The following is a 19,948-nucleotide window of genomic DNA, read 5'->3' as shown; positions in this document are numbered from 1 at the left end:
AGGAACCTTAAAACCTTAAAATAGACTGAATGATGTTATTTTTGTCTTTTTGGCTCAGAGCTTTCTTTTGCCTAAATCAGGATATTGTTGTCTATGATATTTAATATTCTTTAGCAATCTCTCTGTTCTGGACCTCTGTGCTGGTTATGATATGGTGGCCTGAAATATGGTGGCAAGTTCTGAAGTCTGTTTCATTCCTTTCATTTACGTTTTTTACCGCAAAAAAATATGCTTCAGTTTCTTGGTATCCTGGTTACTCTATCTCCTACTGAATTGGTTTTGGCAAGAAAGGTCCCAAAAGATTTGATGACTTGTTTGATGAGTGGGTTTTTTTAAAAACTGTGGTGAGTGATGTTTTGAAAAACTCTCGGATACTTGAAGTTCTAAGAGTTTGGCATACCTCGTTCCAAAGTTGTTACCTTGGAAATACAGTAGGGTTTTTGTATGTAGTTTTTCAGCCAAGAGGTTGCAACGTTTTCCGCCATGATCATTTTGAAATTTCTTGTTCTTCAACAACCTTCCACAGACATAAAATGAACAAGAACTTTTACTATTTACTAAACACTAAAATGGAAAAATAATTCAACTTGTGTGGTTAAATGAAAAAATTTCAAAGCGGACAATTTTATTGCCACATATTTTTATTCAGAAATTACGCATTTGCAAACATTTAATTCAAGTTTGGAAGTTTCGTCGTCGTAATTTATTACGTAAGCATAATTGATATTCGTATTTTCGTATTCACTCGTCGTAGCTCGTTTTTTCGCGGATGTATTGCTAAATTAATTTAAAAAACATGTTTATCTTTTAGAGAGAAACCAACTTGACCATTAAAGTATAAATTTTCATCACCAACTGTATATAAATACTTGAAGCATTTTGGTTACCAAATATGCCAGGTTATTTTGAATCGTTCGAGTTTATTGATCAAAATAGTTAAATATTTTTGTGGGGCCTTTCATTCTCGTTTTTAATAAATTTTATGAATTTCTAATAACTAAATTTTTAAATATTTAAAATATTAAAATATTTTTGTAGGTATAGTTAAAGTAAAGGTGATTGAGTGCCAAGATCTCCCTGTGATGGATAGAGCAAGTGAACTTACAGATGCATTTGTTGAAGTTCGTTTTGTTTTATTTTGGTTTTTGATAATAAACAAAACCTTTAAGTAATTAAAATTAATGTTCTCTAATTAATGTTTTATTAACGAACTTCAATTAATATTTTATTAACAAGCCTAATGTTTAGTACAAATGTTAGTTTCAAAAATATTTGAATGAAATTTGTTGAGAAACATGATTATACAAAAGAACTTTAATTTTCTACTAGAACATCCAAAGTAAAAAAAAACTCATTTATAGTCAAGATTGATTAATGAATCAGTAGCTGCTTAAAAACTCTTAATGCTTATAATATTCTATGGGTTTAAACTATGGGTTTAAATGAGTTTCTTTAGTTAGAAATTTATACTATCTAAAGCAATTATGACCTCTCTGTATTTTACTGTGTATTATTTGTTTGTAAAAAAAAAAAATTTAAAATAATTTTTCAAAAAAAATTTACAATTCTTTATATATATATATATATATATATATATATATATATATATATATATATATATATATATATATATATAAACAATTTTTTTTTACAAAACAAAGTTTTAGTGTGTCAGGATCTTCCTTCAAATATTTGCAAATGCCTACAATTTAGTAAAATTCACAAAAGAAATTAAAAGCTTGCAGAAAAATGTTGGACTTTTTTAAAATACTAATTTTACACTAATCTTTGTGGTTATCCTGGTTTATAATGATTTTTTATTTTGCTTTATTGTAATTATTTTTTTCTTTTTATATTTGTTTTGTTTATTTCTTTTTATAGTACTGTATTGTTTGAGTTTTGGTTTTTATTAATAAATAAATCATAGTTATCATTAAATCATAATTATCATAGTTATCATAATTAAGTTAATTATCATATTTAAATCATCTCATACAAAACCTTAATATCACATATACATAAGTCTTTTTGGCTGGTTTTATTGTTAGATTTACAAATCTTCAACATTTTAATGAACATTTAAAGATCTTTTTAAAAATGTATTTTTAAAAAATTTAAATTTGTTTTTTACTAAAATTTAGCTTCGAATTGGTAATGTTGTTTACAAAACTGATGTTTACAGAAAATCACTCAATCCTCAATGGGATTCTGAATGGTTTAAATTTGAGGTAATGATTTAATTCAATACTTATTTACTTACAATATTCATCCCTTTTTTGTAACTAAGCTGTTGTTCATGCTTTATTAAAATCTAGAATTCTGTTTTCATTTTTCATTTTATGCTTTTATTTTTATCAACGTTTAAAGTTTGTAAAAATGTGCAAATACTAATTGCAGCCATTATAAACTATAAACATTTATAGTAATAAAAATAGCAATAAAAATATGACACTTATAAAAACGCTTTTCCTTGGAGATTGTTTATTTGGTTTTTATGAAAAGGTTGATGATGAGGAATTACAAGAAGAATACTTACAAGTCAAGTAAGCAGTGTTTTTTAGTATTTAACAATTTAATAAATGTAACATTATATAGACCTATGCTGAATGATTAGTGTACAACAAAAAGACTCTTTGATAAATTAAGTTCTAAGTAGCTTTATGTAAATATGTTGTATACTTTTTGGGATGACCAGACATCTTTTTATCCACTACATTACTAGTTTCATTATATTTTTTAACTATTTTTTGAACTTAACGCTCGCGAACAATTCACACGTTTGGCTATTTTAATTTAATTTGACTGTAGCCCCCTCTTCATGTAAACCAATGATGCATCATCTTTCTAAATTGTTTTAACTTCATAAGTGTTGGCGAGTTGATATTTTCTTAATTTTAATGAAATCTCGTGAATTTAATAAAATCGTGAAAACAAAGTTTCAAACCTTGTTTTCACAATTTCAAAGGTAGGAGATTTGATGAATTTAACATAAAGAAAGTTAAAACATAAATTTCATCAAAAAAGTACAAATGTATAAATGTTCAGTTCGTCTTTTTTTTTTTTAAATATTTTATCAGGTTAAAGTTTTCAAGAAGAAAAAATTTCTTTGATTTTTAAGTTTGCTACGACTTCAATCGAACAATTTTAAAGGTTTTCTTACACTGTTTTGCTTCTTCCTAAATTTAATAAAACATTTTTTAATGATTTAGAGTCTTAGACTACGATGTGTATTCTTCCCATGATGCAATTGGAAAAGTCAGTTAAGCAATATAATTATTTAGTATTTGCCTAAAAACATTTTTACTCTTTTTATTTATTGTGAAATTTTTTGTATTTTGCGGCAAAAAAATTCATGAAATTTTTTACAATCTATTATATCTATGAGACTCTATGGGAGTTCTTACTACCTTAGTATCTTATTATCTTAGTATCTTACTATCTTAGTATCTTATTATCTTAGTATCTTAGTATCTTATTATCTTAGTATCTTATTATCATAGTATCTTATTATCTTAGTATCTTATTATCTTAGTATCTTAATATCTTATTATCTTAGTATCTTATTATCTTGGTATCTATGAGAGTTTTTATTTGGTATTATTTTTTAAGTTTAAATTTTTTTCTGTAAATTCAAAAACTTAAAACTTTTATTGGTCTTTGAGTTTTTTTTTTAGGTTAACATTAGTTTAAATTTGCTTATTCGACAAGATGGCTCCAATGGATTGCATGGACTCTTTCCTATCTATGATACTTTACATGGTTCGTTTATAACTAAATACAATTAGCTTTAAAACTTTTCTTTCAGTTTTTTTTTTGTTTTTTGACACTTCATGATTCTTCAAGCTTTTTAGTTTTAAGAATATAAAGATTTATGTTTTAAGTTTTTTTTTTCCTGATAAAAATTCTCATCTCATTATGTTTATTTTTTTTTTTAGTTTTTTTAAATTTTAAGAATAAATTTCAAGTTTTTATTTTGTAACTTTTAAAACACATTTTACGTTATGATGCTCCATAATCAGAAACTGTTTTTGATTGTGTTTTAAATTGCACGAGAGCCACAACTTTGGAGGCATTTTATCTTAGTAAGATTAAGTAGAGGAAAACTTGTCTTTTTTGCATCTAAATTTAACATTTTTTACAAAGTTGGAAAAAATCTTTTTTAAACGTTTTTTTTTTATTTATAATTCAATTAACTAACTTATTGATAACAGTTAATTGTTTGACAACAAGTAAGTTGTCTTGAAGGCAACAAGTGGTGAAAGTGACCTTATCATTCAATACTTATGTAACATTTATAACAATATATAAGTTATTTATAACAATAATATAAGTTATTTATAAATATTTATGTAACAATTAAAACAGGTTTACTTAAATAAAACATGTTTTTTTTTTTTTGTTTGTTCATTTTTCTAAATATGAAAAATCCTTTCATGTCAATTAACAGAATCAAATAATGCAGCAACAATTTTATTTAAGTTTGATTCTGTACTACCTACAGTTTATTTTTAAAATATTTATTATAAAGAACCTAACAAAATTCTTTTAATGTTCTGAAGACCAAATATATTTATATACTTATTTATATATTTCCATATATTTGTTTTAAGAACTCTTGTGGGTTTAGGTATTCGAGGCTACATTCGTTTGAAGGTCCGTATTCAGTTGTTTTCTGATGCAAACAAATATAGACAGACTTCTTGTGGTATACAATTTTTCTCAGGTACTGTTTGAATTCTTTTTATTTTAAATAATTATTCTTGATTTTATTTTTAATTTGCTGTTTCTTTTTATTTGCTTATTTGATCTTTTTTTATTATCATATTCCACTTTTAATTTCTAATAATCGAGTATTATATTTTTTGATGTATAGTGCATATGTAATGAGCTTCTATGAAAGGTCAAAAATTCTTAAATTAGATATATGGAAATGTTTGTAAAGTAATAATCCACTAATTATCACATAAAGTGTTTAAAACAAATAATGCGACACTAAAAGTCACATTATCTTTTTTACAACATTTCATTTTAAATGTTGGAGGGGGAAGTTTATCTGCAAAAAGTTTAGCCTGATCTTATCAACATAACATTTAAGTAAAGCTTTTTAAGAGCTTAAAAGCTTAATAAAATTTTACTAGTGCTTTTTTTGTGTGCTAAGCTACTGATTTTATTAAACACATGCTTATGATTGATTTGTTTGTAAAGTAACATTTGTTACAAAAAGTACACGTAATCTTGTTAAATGGACAGTTGAGAATAACTATTACAATTGATAGGTGTGAGTACCCCTTGATATACAACAAAGCAGAGGTCTCTATTTGCTCCTTTCATTAAATTATGGCACTTACTCTGCCAACTTTCTTAGATAACCTGTATTTTATGAAGTTTGTTGGTTCTTCTCTTTAGTTTTGTATTATCCTTTCAGGAGAGCCTGTATTTTTTTAATGTGGTTTACAATGGGCACATTCGGAGCTTTTTTTTTTTTTTTTCTACTCCACAAAATAAATACCTTTCTCTTTTAACAACTCAGTTACACTCCTCTTGTAATGTTGTTGCATATAAAAAAAAGTACATCATCAATATTGTGATGACAGCAGATGAATGGTAATAATAGAATATTTAAATTTGTTATTATCTCTTTAAACATTCACTTAGGTATGCTTTATCACACATGGATCACAAACATGGGTATTGAAATTTTCCCAAATTCATTCAAGCACCGTTAGACAAGGCACTTCTTAAAACACTTTCTTTTTATTTTGAGCCTGTGTCAAAATACTCCAAGTTTTTCTTGCATTGGTAATATTGTTGACCAGAAATGTTTGATGGATCTTGGACATTATGGGTGTCATCGTCTATAAAAAAAATTTTTTCTTACAATTTCCTGCATTTTTTATTTTTGAGTTTTTGCTTCTTTGTTTAAATCCTACCATAAAACAACTCATAGAGCAGTTGTTCTATGAGTTGGATTTAAAACCAAAATTTATTTTTTAATATAAAAGTTACTTTCACTAATTTTTTATTTTAAAGCTCCGTTTCTTGTTAAAATTTCATTTTCATGTCCCATCATTCTTATTGAAATTTCATTTTCAGTTTCATTAGGCAAACTGAATGTCTCGTCATTCTTAATAGACTTGGATTTTTACCGTAGTGTTTCAAATATGTTGCTAATGTGATCTTCTAACATTAACTTTTTTCTTGCCCAATTGTTCTTTATAGTTTTTTAATATTCTATTACCCATTAAATGTCTGTGTGCGTTTCTTGCTTTTATTTACCATAATGATGTCAATGTTTTTTCAAACATTTTTCAAATCATTTTCCCCAAAAGTTTATTAGCTTCATAAAATTTTGTTTAGACCAATAATCAATTTTTTAAATTTACTGCAAAATTACTTAAATCTTTAAAGGTTTTGTTTCAATTCATTTAAAGGGATGGAGTACACGCTTACAAAAACTAATTTCAATTTTTCAAGTTACAAAATGAAATTCTTTTCAGCTCATTGTGTCCCGTCTGGTTATGTAATGACAAGTATTCAAGGTTTTGTTGATGAGTTGATTGTCAATAATGACCCTGAGTATCAAGTAAGCTGCCTATTTCTGGTTCTTTTTTTTTTTTTTTTTTTTTGTCTAAATTTGAAATTACTTTTATGTTGTTGTTGCCGTAGGGAAACTAGTTCTGAAGCATCAAAAACCATTCTTGTTATAGCTTAGAATTTCCTTTTTAAAAAACTTTAGTTTAAGCTAGCAGCTTGCATTTCCTAAACACATTTTTTTTTGATTTATGCTGCTTGAAAAAATAACCACCTAAAAAAATAACAACTGAAGTAAAACTAAAGTAAACAGAAATTAAGCTCTTTTATGCTAAAAGTTTGTTGATGTTTTAGAATTCCCTTTTTATTGTTGCTGGAAAAAGGTTCTTTTTGCATTTGAATAAATTTCTTTATGAAATATGTTTCAAATAGTTCTTTTTAAACTTTTTTTTTTTAAAAATAGTGGATTGATAAAATACGTACACCTAGGGCATCCAATGAGGCACGAATTCGGCTTTTCACCAATTTGTCAGGTTCTTTATTTTATTCTATTTTTGTACTTTAAAAGTTTAAATGATTAATCATTAAAACTTTTTTTTTTGTTATTTTTTCTTTTTTTTTTTTTTTTTTATAATTAAAGTAGTAAATTAGTTAACTTAATTAACAAAAAATAATGTGCTTTTATTTTTTTAATTAAAATTTTTGTAAAATAGGACCTTTTATAAAAAAGTTTCATAAAAAAACATTAAAACATTCTGAAGTCCCATTCAGTTCAGTATTCAAATAGATTTTAAATCCTTTTTTTTTTACTGTCAAATTTTTTTTAAGTGTTCTGCATTTTTTTTGAAAATGTTGTTCATTTGTCTTCAGAAATATCAAAACTCTTTCCTTTTTTTACTTGATATTATCTCATATGTAATGCAACATTAGACTTAATACAGAGCTTAAAAATTCTTATTAAGTCCAACGCAGCTGACGTTGCTGAGTGACACTGGACTTTAGGAAAAAATTTTTTTAAATTTTTTGTTATTTTTGTTTGTTATTTTTGTAAATTAGATTTTTAGGATTTTGTAGACCATTATTTCTTCCCTATCCTCTATCATACTAATTATCAATTACAGCAAGTACATCTTGAAAATGATCTTGACTGCAACATCCAGAATGAATTTCTGTTACTAATTACATAGCGAAGACATTTAAATACAAAAGTTAGAGAAAAAGACTCTTCCTGCTTTTGATTTCAGCTTTTCAGAAATCTCATTCACTTTTTTTTTGTTGTTGTTACATAAAAATTATGTTTAGGTAGAAAACATTGACAAATATCTTTTTCTATGTTCTGGATAGAAACGATTTTTTTTTTTTTTAAATTTGCTGTAAATACTTTTTATTATTTTCAGTGTTTAATATATTGGTGCTGAATATCATTTGATGAATATCGTATCTTAAATGCAAATTAGTCTTAGAGTTTCTGGTTAAGTTTTTTCTGGTCAGAGTTTTTATAAAAGCAGGAGCATATTTTTATTTTTTTTTTCTGATCTGTATATAAACAAATTTTTTAGGTGAGATAAAGCGTAAAATTGGGTTAAAAGTACTTGAGGCTGGTGGCAATGCAGTTATTGGGTAAAAAAATTTTAAGGCAATTATAGTACATTTATTACTCGGTAATTAAAAGTTAAAAAAATATGCTTTATTTATTGAGGCATCAATTTTAAAGGTAGTTATTTATAGGTATTTGCAACATATTGACTTGGAAGGTGAAATGGGTGTAGTTATTCGTGCTATCGGAACATCAGTCACTTTGGTCCGTGAACTAAATGATACATCTCGCCGTCTTATATATCAAAAGTCAATCGATCCTGAGTCAAGGTTTTCATTTGATTGATTAGTAAAGTTTAAACAGCAAATAACATCAAACAACCAAAACCAAAAATGTTCATTTTGCATAAAAACCAACTGTTTGGAAATTTTATAAAATTTTACATAAAATTTACAAAAATTAGAAAAAATATTGTGCTGTGTAATTGATGATGAATAAGTTAGTTTTAAAATTATAAATGCATCATATGACATGTTTAAGAATATTAAAGCTTGTAACACTTCAATTGTAATAGTATTTTAATTTGTATTTTAAACTTATTTTTTCAATTAATAACAATTGTGAAGTTATACAATTTAGGATTTATTACCTAAACTTTTGGTTAGTAATTTAATAATAATTTTATCTATTAGGATGTCAAGAGATATTTGTCATGTTGATTTTTTTCGGAGTCGTCAGGTTTCCATATCTTCAGAACATGAAATCGTTGGTAAATTCCTTTTTTCGTTAAAAAATCATAAAAATACTTTTGGCTTGTTTGTGGTAAAGTTTATTATTAAAAGAAAATTAATATTTAAGATTTAAGAATTTTCCAAGAATTTTTCAATTGTAGTAGCACTGTATAAATTATACTAAAAAATACAAAATAACAAAAAATTTTACAAAAAAGTTCATAATTAAAATTTGAAAAAAAAACAAAACAAAAAGAAAGATATATAATCAAATAAAAGATTTACATGCAAATGTAAAAAAGGTAGAAAAATTAGTGGAAAAAAAATTATCAAATCTCAATTTAAATTAACTTAAGATGTGTTTTCATAGTTAAAAAGTATACATTTATTGCTGCACAAAAAACATTAAGTTTTAATGGATTGGTAGTCTTTGCAGTTTTTGTCAACCTAAAACTTTTGTATTTTTAAAGCTGAAAGTTCTGACCTTAAAGCAATTCTACAAAAGGCGAAGTCTTCTATGGATGAACTGGTATTTTTGTTATTTTTACATCATCCAGCTTTTATTATCTTTCTTCACCAGCTTCTCTCAGCCTTTTTTAAATTCTTCTAACAAATTTTTTTAAATTTTGTTGTTTTGTTACTTGTTATGTTACTTGTTATGTTTTATTACTTGTTATGCAGGTATTTCCTTTTTACACAATAAAAAAGGCACCCCCTGGGTTTATACTGCGCATTGGGGGAATGGTTTCATCTCGCTCAGTCAAACTACTAAACAAAGTTACTTTAGGTATAAAATTTGTTTTTATAGATTTTGATTGGAAGTATAGTTTTCAGTATATACAAAGTTTAAAGTCCCCTTTAGAGGAAGTAGATACTAGAGACAGTTGGTGGAGGGAGCTGCGCACTGAGATTCGTTTGCATGCGAAAGCATTTGGGTGCCATGCCGTGATTGGTTATTCAGAGTATTCTACAATATGGTTTGTGGTTTTTTGAATATTTATAGAATTTTATCTTTTTTACAACATTTCATTTTACAAGATGATTTTGATGATTTGAAAAAAGCTAGAAAAATAAAACTGCTTTTCTCTAACTTGTTTTGATTTTGAGAGTAAATGTTGGAGGGGGAAGTTTATCTGCAAAAAATTTAGCCGTAAAATGTTTATTCAGTTTTAAATTTGTTAAACATTTTTAAAATTATAATTTTTTTTTTTTTTTAATTCTTTTTAGTGATGATTTGGTAGTTCTGACTGCATATGGAACAGCAGCTACAATACAGTTAGCAGATGAACGGTCTGATGGTTAGTTTAACCTAAATGTATTTATCCTGGAAAATTAACATAGTTATAATAACTTAATACTGGCATAAAAATTTTAGTTTTAGCTTCCGATGTTTCTAACAGTGTGGAGCTACTGGATGAAGAAAATTCACACAGGTGATTTTTTTTTTTTTGCATTTTTTTTTTTTTTTTTCTTGCTCCCTGAGTTTATTATTGGATGCCATCTTCTGAGATGAAGTTTTATTGGATATCATCTTCTAAGAAGAAACCAAGATTGTTGTTAAGTCAATAAACTTTAATAAATAAATTTTGCAAAAATAAATTTTGTCATAGTTTAAAATTATTGAGTTTTTTTTTTTTTTTTTTATCATAACCTAATAGACATGCTTTTCATAAATGTGATCTCCAGCGGAATCCTGATTGAGATGAACTTAAGATTGAGATAAACCAGAAGTTCAGATATTGATAATAGTTCTTTAATAAGTCTCACAGCTGTAATACAGAAGTTTTTCTACATACTTATAAATTAGTAAAATTTGCTTTATATTGAGCTGAAAGGAATGAATGCTTTATTTGGATTGACAACATGTTTGCATTTGTATATACATTTAATCTGTATAAATTTATTAAAAGTTGCAATTTTGTTGACCATTTTTTAAAATTTGATGCCCTAATGCAAATAATAACATAAATATTAAAAACAAACTTATTAATTGGTATCTTTGGAAGTTACCAAACACACATAGTTGAGTGAGTAAATGTTTAAAATTTGTAAAATTCATTTTTTGAATGTAAACACTTACTCTGAGAATTTATTAGCAATATCTTTTTTTCCCTATATTTTTACTTTATATATTTTTTTTAAATTCAAAAATTTAAGAAATGCATTTATTTAACTTAAGTACATATAATTTTATTTTTTTATTTTTTATTGTCATTAAGTTTTATTATAGTTATTATTATTATTATTGTTATTATTATTATTATTATTATTATTATTATTATTATTATTATTATTATTATTATTATTATTATTATTATTATTATTATTATTATTATTGTTATTAATATTGTTATTATTATTATTATTATTATTATTATTATTATTATTATTATTATTATTATTATTATTATTATTATTATTGTTATTATTATTATTATTATTGTTATTATTATTGTTATTATTATTATTGTTATTGTTATTATTATTATTATTGTTATTATTATTATTATTATTATTATTATTATTATTATTATTATTATTATTATTATTATTATTATTATTATTATTGTTATTATTATTGTTATTATTATTATTATTATTATTATTATTATTATTATTATTATTATTATTATTATTATTATTATTATTATTATTATTATTATTGTTATTGGTGTGGAAAAAAGTTCTTGTAGTTTTAATGAATATATTTTATATTATGTTAAATAATATATTATGTTAAAATAGAAAAAATGGTGTTCAAACCTCTAATGGCTTTTTTTAATTACTTTGGTGAGAGAAACGATTAAAAAAAAGAGATTAAAAAAAAAAACAAACAATATTTGTATTATGTATTTAATAAATATTCTTAAGAACCTTAAAAAAATTTTCACACTCATATATCAAGAGTTTTTGAGCTTTAAATATTTTTAAAAATTTTTGAGCTTTAAATATTTTAGGCAAAGTTAAGCAGAATTAAGTTTATGACTCATGTTTTCAAATTGTTAGATGGTAGTTTATTCTCAAACAAGAGAATGCCAGTTGTATGCATCCACTTGTAGCATGAAGGTACCCCCATGCACATTTGGTATTTTGAGCGCTGTAAAATAAAAAACATAATAAATATCAAAGTGAAAGTTTTTGCAAAACTAAGTTAAAAAATTTGGCATTCTTCTTTCCAAAATTTTTTTATTATTTTTAATTTTTTTAAAAACTCTTTACTGTATTCATTTATGATGTGTAAATGCTTTCATAATTATGTTAGAGATGTAAATATTTTCATAATTATGTAAATATTTTCATAATTATGCTCGTAATGTAAATACTTTCATAAATATCTAGTGAAGTAAATAACTTTATAATTATCATATAACATAAATAAAAAATTTGATTTTTTTTTTTTTTTTTTTTTTTTTTTTTTTTTTTTTTTTTTTTTTTTTTTTTTTTTTTACAGAAAAGTACAAAGACAAACTGAGTTTGATTCGTCTTCAGTGACATCAAACTCACATGCAAGTCTTCCAAGCTGCCATGTTTGTCATGTTCCATATGGTGATACTGACCTCTCTTTACCTATAACACTTTCACGGTGTTTAATTTGCAAGTGTGTTTTTTAGCTCTCTTATTTTTAAATTTGGTATTCAGACTTTTTCAGTCAAAAAAACCTTTGTGCTTCAAATTTACATTTAATTTAAAAAAAAAATTAATTCTTAGACAAGAAAAGGTTCCAGATGTCATTTTTTCAACCATTGAACTTCCAGAAGATTTACCAATTATAGGATCTGGGTGTATGGTTCAAGCACGGTCTGTCTAATTTAGTTTTTTCTATTTAATTTAATGATAAAACTTAGTGATAACATAAAATAATAAAACTTTTTGATAAAACCAAGTTTTGCGAAGTTCACAAGAAAAATCTACTAAATTAAACTCTTGCAAATGCCTAATTCACTTATAGTATGCAATTCATTTTTTTTTTTTTTAATGAATTATAGTGTAATACGTTGTAAGAAGAAAGATAAGGAGGAATCCAATGCTGAGAATGTTGGACAGGTGTGTTTCGATTCATAAATATAAATGCTATAGTTTTATAAAGTGACTACAATGTTTTATGATTCTTTGACAAAGATTTATTATTATTTTATCAGAACTTAATAAACCATTAAACTTGAAATGGAGGCCAGAATGAAAAGGAAGCACTTATTAGATTTTAATCATTATAAGTATTATTTTTTTTGACTGCTCTTTGATTTTTTTAATAAATAGAACATTAAATTGAACCTATCATCTTTTAGATTCTTCCATTTATAGAGTTCGACTTACACCAGCAAATGATCAACAAGCTAAAGGTAAAAAATGTGTTGAATTATTTTAAAATCTCATAATTTATAATTTGAAGTTCTAATACATTATATATATCACTTATAACTTTTAAGCATTCAACTACTATAATATAAACACTACAAATAAATGTTTCCACTTTCTTTGAAAACAGAAAATTTGTGCCAGGGAAATTTAAAATAGTAAATATAGGGTCATAGAAATTCTTAAATGCTAAAATGAAAAAGGACAAAAAATATATATTTTTATATAGACTCTAACATAAGCAATTGATAAAATGGTTTGTTAGCAAAATTTTATGATGTCTGAATTAAAACAATTATGTCAAGAGATGAAGAAATAAGTTGCAGTGTTTGTGAAGAATACCTCAGATCTCATTAAGCATATGATACAAGAAACAAGTTTGCTTTCTTATACTAGTATAGCTAGGATTTCTAGGTGCAAGGCAGAGCTTTCTTACACTAGTATAGCTAGGTTTCCACTAGATGCAAGGCAGAGCCTTTTTAAATGTATTTTCAATATTGTCTGGAGAACTATATGAAATCTTTTTAATTTTCTCTGACAGTCAATATAGTCATAGTATATATGCTGAACAAGCTGGAGAAAGTACACACCACTACTAATATCAAGTGTTGAAGCAATACATATGGCAGTTGGAACATGAAGACCATAGAGTTTGGCTAAAACATAAAATCATATTTTCATTTAAAAAGTACTCTTGTTAAAGGCCTTGGATATTGGCAACATGTTCAAATATTCACAGCTGTCACGCTAATAAACCACAAATTAATAATTTTCAAGTACTATATTCATTTGACAAGTCTCAGGGGCTGATCATGGGGATTTATTTCAATCATTTATTTCAACTGCAAACCAAACATTTGTGAATAAAAGTTCCTTGAAAAAGAATTTTCAAATAAAATAGCAACAACATATCAGAAATTCGGAATATGATACCTCTAAACGTTTAACCAAATTTGATGTAGTCTTTTTAGAGCAAGAGACTACATACTTTGCACTTTACTTTGACATTAATTATTTCTTTGTTAAATGGAAAGAAATATATCAATTAAATATTCATTTTATCTTGTATTATCATTTTGCTATTTTTATTATTATTATTATTATTATTATTATTATTATTATTATTATTATTATTATTATTATTATTATTATTATTATTATTATTATTATTATTATTTCTATTATTACTATTAATATTATTATTATTGTTATTATTATTATTATTACTACATGTAAGCTTGTATCAGAGCAAAACAATGTGAAATTTACTGTGATGATGCTAGGTAATCTTTTTTTAAAAAGAGTATACAGTCACTGTCATCTGCAGGTCACTTTCATCTGCAAAAACAGAAAAAGTCCAAGATTGTATTAGCTTTTAAATACATTCTATTAAGTAATATTTACACCATCAAATATTTTTAGCTGAAAGGAATGAATGCTTTATTTGGATTGACAACATGCTTAACAATGGCAGAACAGACAATCATTGGTATTATGGTGAGATATTAAATATAGTAACATTTATTTGAAGTTCAAAAGATTTCTGACCTTAAAGCATTATAGTAGTTATGGGTTCCTAAGTGTATTTTTTATTTGAACAGACTGGAACTGCTGTTTGTATCTCTGCTTTGCCTACACCAAAAATGTTTTCCCATTCTGATTCGAAGGTAAACATTTTTTAGGCCTAAATATTTGCTTTTAGTTTTTAGTTTATGTAATAAATATATTTTTGTCAAAAGTAAATATTTTTTTGTGCATATGTAAAATTTTACTGTGGAAAATGTTTTTTTTTTTAGTTTAACTATTATTTTACTATTTTCCAATTATTTTTTTAAATGCTTACATTTTCCATTTATCTAGATAAATGAAAAAAGTGAGATTAAAAGGAAACCTGACTTAAAATATCAACAGCATCACAGTTTCAAAGAACTAAGTTCAAATGTACATTTTATTATTTTCAGAATTGGTTTTTTTAATTACGGAATATTTTTTACACGATATCAAATTTAGATTCATATTTCCTTACAATTTTCTCAAAAACAAAAACCTTACAATTTCTCTGACATTTTTACTGTTATTATTTTCTTAAAATATTTTGTTAAATTGTTTTTACTTATGTCTATTAGCATCTTAACATCACTCAGTCTGATCAGTCAGGTAATTTAGCCCAAAGTATTAAAAGTGGAAAGCCAACAATATCTGGTGATGGAAAAGAAATTAGTTTTATGGAGGTTTATATTTAGATATTGTTTTTATACACCTTTCAAATTTTCAAGAAGAGATTTGTTATCTATCCTTTTGTATGTATGTATGTATGTATTTATGTATGTATGTATGTATGTATGTATGTATGTATGTATGTATGTATGTAAGTTTTCAAGCCTAAAAATTGAAATGTATGATTTCATTTATTTTGTTTATTAGCTAGATGACCTTAGTGATATGGATTTGTTACCCTTACTTTCTGATCCCGTGCCTCAGGAAGGTTAGTTATCATATCGTCAACTTTTTATTTCTTTTGTTCAATAAATTATTTTGAAATTCATTTTCTTAATTTAAATTTTGACATCATGTGATTTTGTTCAAAAAAATATCTTGTTAAAATCTCTTGGCTTTCTTTTCAGGTTTTAGTATATTCAACACACAGACAACTCCTGGTCAATCTTTATTCAACAACTATAGACAGGCAAGTCAAAGAGCAGTTTTTTAGAGCTTATTTTGTTTGTCCTAACTGTTTATCTGTTTTCAATTAAATTGTCCATTTTTTACTGAACGAACGAACTTTTTAACTGTTAAAATCGATTGACTAAATCTGAAATGATTTTTTTTTTTTATTTCAGCTTTTATCTGTTTTCAAACGCGTCAAAATTCCACAACAAGAAGAAAGTTTTAAACTCAGTCAATGGCTAGGATCAACTTGTGATAATTTAATTGTGGTTTGTAGCAATGGGTTATTTTTTATTGATAATTTTACCTTTTTTTTGTTTGGCAACATTCAATTCTGATGAGTTGATTTTCAAATAATGGAAAAATATATTTCAAACAAAAAAAAAAAAAAACTCTGGCAACATTTATTACTTTAATTTATAATAATTGTCATAATAAAATATATAGTTAAAAAATATTTTTTTCTATTTATAACAAAAGCTTTTATGACAAACTGCTGTTTAAATTTATTCTGGTATTTTTATGGGATATTTTTTAGGGTGTATGTTTGAAGATGAGGTCGCATACACCTTGCTGTTTAATTAATACTTCGTTTTATTTGGGAATCGATGATGACGAGTATTTTCATGTAAGAATGACACGATTAATAGCTCTCATACATGAATTTATGTATATGAGTTTTATTTTTTTAATGTTTGGTCGTTCTAATAAAATAGATCATGTTAACAACTTTTGTGGTTGGAAACGTTGAAAATGAAAGCAAATCTAAAGTAATTGAAGCAAAACAAATCTTTGATGCTGGCAAGTTTGTTTTTTTTATTTATTTATTTTTTTTAAAGTACAAAATTCATTCAACAATCTCTTACCTTTTTTGGTTAAATTTTCCCGCAAACATTGTCTTGTTAGGTCATCAATCGATGGAAGAAGGCATATGTGAGGAATTTAATAAAGAAGGTAAATACTATTTCGTTTTTTTTTTTTGTTTTGTTTGCTTCTGTTATTTAAGTTGAAGTTTGTTTGTTTTTTTTTTGTCCATTTGTTTATATACATATTTTTTTTTAGCCGTACCAAGTGAAAACAACACATCGCGTATGGTAAAAGTTTCTTTTTTACATCATCGCATAATCGTTCTAATTTAACTAAATTATCATAGTTAACCCTTCAACTTAATCTTCTTTTTTGCTTATAACTTTGTCAATTTATTTTCTTATTTCTTTTATTGGTTAATTGTTAAATAACTAATTTTTATTAACTAATTCGTTGTTACACTAATAAATCAGGATTAATTTCTGACTTCGTTTAGTTTTCATTAAAGCTTTCATCGTCATGGCCCCGTGGACATTTTAGTCTTCTTCTGAACGATGCTTTTAAAGTATGTTAATACTCATTCAAGGTAAACTGGGACCAGAGATCTTTAATTCATAAATTGTGGAAAAAAAATCGTTGACTTTTCAAAATTCACACATTGTCTATACTAATTATAGTATCGAGAGTATTTGAATGTTGAGCGTCAAACGTCGTCAAAATTCTAACGTCGTTAAAATTCTAACGTCGTTTGAATGTCAAAAGGCATAATCATTATGATGAATTATTGAAAGTATTTGAATGTCAAACGTTAGGAATGTCTGTTTGAATTCAACAGTGTCTGCAATAAGTAATTTATCTGATAAGTTTAGAGCATTTCTTGAAGAAAGAAGTGTCAATTTTTATTTTATCACTTTAAAATTTTTTAAAAAAAAAAAGATAAAATGTAATCATTCTAATCGTTCCGAGACTTAAGCAAATATCTTAAACACTAACCAATAATATGTTAATAATATATTGATAATATTAATATATTAATATATATTATTAATAATATGTGTCATAAAAACATTAAACGCTTTGCAAAATGGAAAGAAATTTGTCTGACATTTTTAACTCTTAGAAAACTAATTTCCAGCCTCAAGTAACAGTGTGCACTCTCGACTACATCCCAAACATGGGAGTCACTTCTTACCTTGGGAACATTAATATGTTCTTGATAAGAGAAAGTACAAGCGTGAAAGAGGTATTTTTTGCTAATTTTATGTGTGTACTTTTTTATTAGACGTCTACTTGTCTTTTTATATATTTTTTTAAAATTATCTTCGTCTATTTTTTAAAAAGAGAAAGTAAAGATTTGTGACGCACAATTTCGGCATGTTTGATGTTTCAACACATAATCTACCTATATTGATTCATGAGTGATGTAATTTAATTAAGAGTTGTCATACATTTACTTATAAAGAAGGGTGCAGTTGCTTACAAATTAGGGTGCAACTGTTGATATTGCTAAGTGTGTTTGTTTACACAGGAGGGTGGATTGGGTGTTTTTATGCAACAGTTTATGAATGAAATTCACACCATCGTGCGTGCACACGTTTTTTCGTTGAACGGAAATGCTATCATGTCATTCAAAGTAAATGAAATAATGTTGTCATTCAATCCAGCAAAAAACCAGGTAGTTATTTAGGTGTTTAAAAGTGATTTTTGTGCGTGTGTGCGTGCATGTGTGTATGTCTATGTACATTATATATATATATATATATATATATATATATATATATATATATATATATATATATATATATATATATATATATATATATATCTGTGTGTATGTATGTATGTATGTATGTTGTATGTATGTATGTAGGAACAATTTGTTACTCGTAAGTTTCCATAATTTTTCGGAAAATAGTTAAATTCTTATTTCGATAACAATTTTTAAATAAATAGAAATAAAAAGGATAATCTCAAGATGATATTAAAAAATTAAATTGAAGCAGTTTTAAGCTCAGCAGTATAATCTCATTTTGCATCTCGGTTTTTTGTTTTGGTTTTAACTCTTATTGTTATATTATCTTTAACAGGCTCAAGTCCTTGTCAATGTAACTGGGGATGCAGCTTGCGTAAAGCAAGTCGATCCCTCAGAAATTCTTCATATGAACAGTTACTCGCCCTCGTCTGACATAAGCTCCTCCCCCACCACCCCAAGTGCCCCTGAGATAATAGAAGAAATAAAATACAAGTTAGATCGCGCTGTTTATGGGACAAACGTGTAAATAAATGCGATTTTTGTAAAAGCGAATCGTCGTCAAACAAACGGTAACCGATTTTTAAAAAAATATTGGTTTGCTTGCATTGTTTTAGAAAAAAAATACAAAGCTTTAAAAATTGGCAAGACTTTGAATCAACCTTAAAAAGAAAGAAGTGAACGGAAGATAGAATGAAAAATTATTTTGTAAAACTAAAAGTTTTATTTAAATAAATTTATGAATTTATTTAAATCCATTGAATTTTTATGAAAATTTAATATATCATTATTAATAGAAAACAGTTCATTAAATTCACAGTGTTCTGATTTTTTTAGGTCCCCCTTAACTTTCACCCCGGCATTTCTTTTAGCTCATAAATTCCAAAATTTCGAAAAAAAAAAAAAAAATAGAAAGGGAAGGGGGGTTATACCTAGATGTAGTTAAAACAGTTTTTATAATTTACATCCTCAGAAATTGTCCAAATAAATAGTTTTAGCTGGTCTGTACATTTGATACAGTTAATAAATACCACTTTTTATTATTATTTTCCCATAAACTTTCCCGCATCGGGCTGCAATGAGTTTACATTTTCCCCCGTCTCCAAGGTGTGGTTTCTATGTATTTGAATATCTATCAAAGGGGGGCAACTAAAAATTAATGCGAGACACCAGATATTGGTACAGTGAGACTTGGTATTAACCTTTGTTAAAATTGAATTTATGTACTAAATGTTTTTTATCATTGATTCGCATCCTTAATAGAAAAAGGTTTTGTCGTTTGGCATTGTCAATTGCTAGATAATTATTTCATAATTATTGCATAAAAATGTAATGAAATAAACAGGCTTAATAAAATTTCGTTAATTTGGATATAATTGTTCATAATGCTGACAGTTATTTAACTATTAAATGTTTAACCATTAGATAATCATCAATCCAAGAAGGCGAGTGAAATTAAGTTTTATTGGATCAACTCGGTTGTACGGGTTTTTTTAAGTCTTTACGTACACGTGATACCAAATTTTTATCGCGTTTGATACTGTGAGAATTTTTCAAAATGTCACCAAT

The 19,948-nt window shown here is 25.6% G+C and overlaps 1 protein-coding gene across 21 annotated transcripts; it reads left to right on the top strand.

Moving 5' to 3' along the window:
- The first annotated feature begins 731 nt into the window (after nt 1–731).
- Nucleotides 732–19,053, top strand: LOC149877982 (C2 domain-containing protein 5-like). 21 transcript variants are annotated; one of them, XR_016447980.1, is made up of 36 exons: nt 732–899; nt 1,039–1,121; nt 2,142–2,228; nt 2,503–2,543; nt 3,210–3,255; nt 3,675–3,759; nt 4,628–4,723; nt 6,498–6,583; nt 6,995–7,064; nt 8,091–8,151; nt 8,260–8,397; nt 8,761–8,837; nt 9,270–9,328; nt 9,481–9,586; nt 9,662–9,776; nt 10,027–10,097; nt 10,175–10,232; nt 12,251–12,397; nt 12,508–12,597; nt 12,786–12,843; nt 13,102–13,139; nt 14,578–14,652; nt 14,757–14,822; nt 15,016–15,096; nt 15,282–15,386; nt 15,580–15,640; nt 15,780–15,841; nt 15,996–16,091; nt 16,361–16,450; nt 16,539–16,623; nt 16,729–16,776; nt 16,885–16,911; nt 17,126–17,215; nt 17,765–17,872; nt 18,158–18,304; nt 18,717–19,053. XR_016447980.1 is itself a non-coding variant. In XM_090074109.1 (36 exons), the coding sequence occupies exons 1-36, from the start codon at nt 893–895 to the stop codon at nt 18,906–18,908; spliced, it is 2,952 nt and encodes a 983-aa protein (XP_089930235.1). In that variant the 5' UTR covers nt 732–892; the 3' UTR covers nt 18,909–19,053. The 21 variants fall into 21 exon arrangements, 11 of the variants coding, with proteins under 11 accessions (XP_089930235.1, XP_089930234.1, XP_089930237.1 ...); XR_016447977.1 differs by having other exon boundaries at nt 16,885–16,916; nt 17,750–17,872; XR_016447973.1 differs by having other exon boundaries at nt 13,086–13,139; nt 17,750–17,872.
- Nucleotides 19,054–19,948: the final 895 nt, after the last annotated feature.

This window comes from Hydra viridissima, unplaced genomic scaffold, assembly GCF_058129835.1.
Source record: "Hydra viridissima isolate aposymbiotic clone 2 unplaced genomic scaffold, HvirCarnegie_v1 scaffold_16, whole genome shotgun sequence".
NCBI lineage: Eukaryota > Metazoa > Cnidaria > Hydrozoa > Anthoathecata > Hydridae > Hydra > Hydra viridissima.
This window is presented reverse-complemented; position numbering and strand designations above follow the sequence as displayed.